This window comes from Phalaenopsis equestris, unplaced genomic scaffold, assembly GCF_001263595.1.
Source record: "Phalaenopsis equestris unplaced genomic scaffold, ASM126359v1 Scaffold000226, whole genome shotgun sequence".
Lineage (NCBI taxonomy): Eukaryota > Viridiplantae > Streptophyta > Magnoliopsida > Asparagales > Orchidaceae > Phalaenopsis > Phalaenopsis equestris.
In genome coordinates this window covers 1296900-1301537 of record NW_018164668.1, presented here as the reverse complement: position 1 = coordinate 1301537, position 4638 = coordinate 1296900, and the positions used below count along the sequence as shown (strand labels likewise).

The following is a 4638-nucleotide window of genomic DNA, read 5'->3' as shown; positions in this document are numbered from 1 at the left end:
AATAATAATAATAATAATAATAATAATAATAATAATAATAATAATAATAATAATAATAATAATAAGGTGTTGGAGTATGAGTAGCATTATTTAGATAATTCAAGCTAAATAATTGCACAACATCACAGCTTGCAAGGCCGGCCGCTTAATAAAAAATTAAAATCTTGAAAGGGACTTCATAATTTGGGGTATTTACTTACATGCCATCCAATTCTTAGGTATTTACATATATAACACCTAAATTTTATTTTTTTTTTTTACATTAATACCATCCACATCTTACATATCACATAAGAATATCACTATTATAACTTTTACGAAGTGAAAGACACTTTTTCATGTATAGGCAAGGGAAAAAATATTACATCAGGACTCCGCACGTAGAGCTACGTGCGGAGTCCAATGAAATTACGCCGTTGAGGTGATCGTACCGGCAACACAACGGAATATTCCCCTCGTGTTATTCAGGTGTTATTATGTGTTGTTCAGGTGTTGTTGTGTTTTATTCAAGTATTATTGATGTGTTATTATGTTATTATAACACCGGGAATATTCTCATAACACAATAACACATGAATAACATACAATAACAGATCAACAATTAATTAATTACACATGTCATTATGCAAAGCTTTTATGATAAATTTATTGCCGAATTTGAAATATCTGAAAAGAATAAGCACTTTGATGAATTTATATCAACCCCCTAAACATAATTACCATTTAAATTTAATCTAAAAATTGAATTCTTAATATTAAAATAGAAAGTTATTTCAAATCAAGTATAACTTTTCTATCTTCTATAGCAAACACATTTATTAATATGTTAAGAAGATTTACATACATACCATTTAACTCCTATGAAATTACATGTATAACCCCTAAACTTAATTTCTTACATATTTGCCACGTGATCTGTGTAAAAGTTGTATTTCACTTCTTAAAAGTTAAAATAATGATCATTTTAATGTGAAATAGCATGATTGTCAAAACGGCTCGTTGTTCGCGAACAACTCGTGTTCGGCTCGTTCGCTAAGTTAACGAGCTGAACGCGAACAACATGAACAAATATTTTTACGTTCGTGTTTGGCTCGTTTTGGCTTGAAATACTACTAATCAATTATATACATATATATCCTTGATGTGTAGCTACCAAAATTTATAATCAGTTAAAAGTATTAATGAAGAAAATATAATAAAAATTATTAAAGTATATTTAAATGATGTTTTAAATCTTGCCCCAATCCTTAACATCTTATGACTACGTGATTAGGATTGCCAAAACGATTCTTTGTTCGTGAACAGCTTGTGTTCGGCTTGCCAAGCAAACGAGCCGAACACAAACACACTTTTTAAGCTCGAAATACAAATGAGCCGAACAGGAGCTGAGCCTAGGCTCGCTCGTGTTCGGCTCGGAATGTAAAAGGTATAGTTTACGTGTTCCATATTTAAATAAATAAGATTTGAGTGGTATATATGTAAATAAATGTAATTGTAAGAAAAAAAAAAAGAGATAATTATCAATAATCTAAAATTAGGTCCCTTTCATGGCTAACCTTCCTGCCAGTTTCCTTTCTTCCCATCATCAGTTTTTGGGTACTTTAATAATTGAATTTTTATTTCAAATCGCCTCAAGTCGGCACTTTTTAAATAAATAATATAATTACTCAAAATTATGTGGACTAATTATGAAATTTTAATGAGAATTATTTATGTACATTTAATTTTATGCATTTATTTATCTAAATATTCAATTTATGTGGATTAATGATGAAATTTAAATGTGAGGTTATTTATGTAAAATTCAAATTAATTTTTGTAAAGTAAAACATAACTTTTAATGCATATATTTTGATGTAATGGTGACACTAAAAAATAAATAAATAAGAATTGTGAGGTAATTATGCAAATCTCCCAATTTTAATTAATTAAAAAAAATTAAAATCTTTTAAGTCAAGCTCTTAGTATGAAAAATAAAATAATTAAATATTAAAGAAAATTAATTTAATGATGGCATTTTCATACATATAATCATTTTCTTACATATTTACATAACTAACATATACCATCAAAATCTTTCATATGACATAAAAAATATAATCTTTTTATTTTCAAAAACATGTAATTCATTTTTATATATACATATAAATAAGATGAGATATACATGTAAAAATTGAAGTTTAAATATTAGATATATAAACACACAAGAATAGATTGATCTTTCAATTCTCGTCCTCCTAAGAAAAGTATTACGTGCGGCTGACTGCACATCTAGATGACAGTTTAGAGGTGCCGTCGTGTGATTCACGACGGCATGGCCGCATCTGAATCATCGCCCGGACGTACAACCATCTTAAAAAAATGTCATCCACATGGCCATCATTCAACTCATCAAAACTACCAAATTCCCAAAAGCCTTCTATCATGAGAGACAAAGATATATAAGAAAAAAAAAATCAGTAGACGCCAATTCCCACAACCGGCAGACCACTCAGAGCTACTATTCTTCTGTCTTCTTCCTTCCATGAAATAACCCCTCTTTGATTCCTCTCCCTTCAAAACAACTAAATTAAAGCCACGCTGTTCTCTAACCTTTTAGAGAGAGAAAGAGAGTGGTAGCAAGAGATAGAGAGAGAAAGAAGCCATGGAAATTTTGGAGCTTTTGATGGAGCTATAGGAAGAAGAACTTAATCCGGCTTTAGTCTCTTCTTCGTTCATTCTTTCTTCAGGTATTAGAATCTTTCTCTTTCTTGTTTGCTTCTTTTGGACATATAGCGAGTATTATGTCTGGAGTCCGCACATACAGATTGATGGTATTTTACACTGCAATACTATCAATACGACCAACATACTACTAAATACGGACTCGTTCACGCCTATCTCGTCTCGTCCCGACCGGACGTAATAAGTTTTCTAGATACAGAGAGAGCGATCGAACTTTCTGTCGTTTCTTGCTTTCTCTCTCTTTCTGTTTCGGTGCTATGGGATTCATGTCGGCTTATTATTTATCGATCGGTTTATGTCTTCTTCGTCTTCGTAGCTCGAGCAAGAATGGCGTCCGGCGAAGCTTTCCGCGTACCTTCTTCTTCTTCCTCCATGCTTCCCTTCTCCTACGACCAAAACCCTAACCCTAATCTGATGTCACCCGCTGCAGCACCTCTGAAGAAGAAGAGAAATCTCCCCGGAACACCAGGTTTTAATCTGCTACTCTTGAAGAAACTTTTGGTTAGATATCTAATTAAAATTTAATCTGAAATATTTTTATTTTATTTTTTTAATTTGATGGGGATGGCATGTAAATAATACAAAAATTTGTTACAACTTTGTTTTTAAGCAAGATTTAACTTATTAAAGGGCCATTTTCATAAGCACCACATAAGTCCTATATATTTTCATATATTACATTTAAACATTTAAATTTATATCCACGCCCTTCAAATCTTTGACATTCATCACATTGAGGGGCAGTTTGTGCTTATCATGAAACGTGGCCTGCGGGTGACCTGCGACCTGCGTTTAGTATAGAAACCCAACCGCATTTTCGGATAAGCTGTCGTAACGTGTTTTCCAAACGGCAGTGTGACATATTGAAAATGCCGCCCAAACTTATAAGCTGCCCCAAACGGGCCCTGAATATCTCATTTTCTGCATGTATTTATTGCTCGAAAAGGTTATAAATGTAAATATTGAAATTTGGGTGTTAGATATGTAAATACATAGATTATCATGCCAAATAATTTAGCAGGATCTAACGCTCGTCAAGCCAAATCTTTTAAAAAATAATTCAACATATTTTAAGAAATTTTTTATAGGTATTTACATACCTACCACCCTATCCTATGACTTAACAAATCAACCACCCCCAAACTTTATTTTTTACTTGCAGAACACCCCCCGATTCCTGTATTTTCGACATGGGTTCAGTAATCTATATGTAAAAATTTAAATTTACATATTTGATATGTTAATACTTTGGAATTGGGTGGTAGCGATGTAAATCAAAACATTAATATTTACAAATTAAACACGCAATTGATTTTTTGAATTATCGAACCAATGCATTTACGCATGCTACGATCATACCATTGAGAATTTGATAAAAAATAAGAAACACGGGTTGAAATAGAGTGCTTGATTTGTAAATAACATTGTTATGGGTGCTTTTTATGTAAGTGACTGTTTTTTTAACCATTCTAAGGGTCCAAGCTTATTTGGTACAGTGGCTTTGAAAACGCACCTGACATGTTTAGGTAAGCTGTGTTTTGCCAGCTTATGCGTTTTCAGTTTTCACACCGCACCTATCTAGGTGGGATGTCAGTTTTCTGGCAGCGGTATGACTTTTTCAAAAAAAATAAAAATTTATCAGCAAATTATTCAATAAGCTGTGTTTTTCGTTTATTTTTCTCTTTTTTATTTTAAAAAGGAGTCGCCAGTTTGTCAATCGTCGTATACTTCCCCCATTCGAATAAATCTCCCTCCCGAACCATATAAATGATTTGAGGAGGAGAGGAACCGAATAAGAAGGGACATACGACAAAGTCACAAACAAGAGAAAAAGTAAAACGTGGAGAGTCTACGTGCGATAAACCTCGCAAGGATATGTTAAGAATGTTCGCCCAAACAAGATCGGGCGGAGAC

General features: G+C 32.5%; 1 protein-coding gene across 1 annotated transcript in view; it reads left to right on the top strand.

Annotated features, from left to right (window-relative positions):
- The first annotated feature begins 2388 nt into the window (after positions 1 to 2388).
- Positions 2389 to 4638, top strand: part of LOC110023669 (protein indeterminate-domain 9-like) — an 8143-nt gene continuing 5893 nt past the window's right edge. Inside the window, exons 1-2 of the mRNA XM_020723190.1 lie at positions 2389 to 2729; positions 3041 to 3193. Of these exons, the coding sequence (XP_020578849.1) occupies positions 3052 to 3193 (142 nt within the window). The 5' untranslated portion in view covers positions 2389 to 2729; positions 3041 to 3051. The remainder of the gene's footprint in view (positions 2730 to 3040; positions 3194 to 4638) is intronic.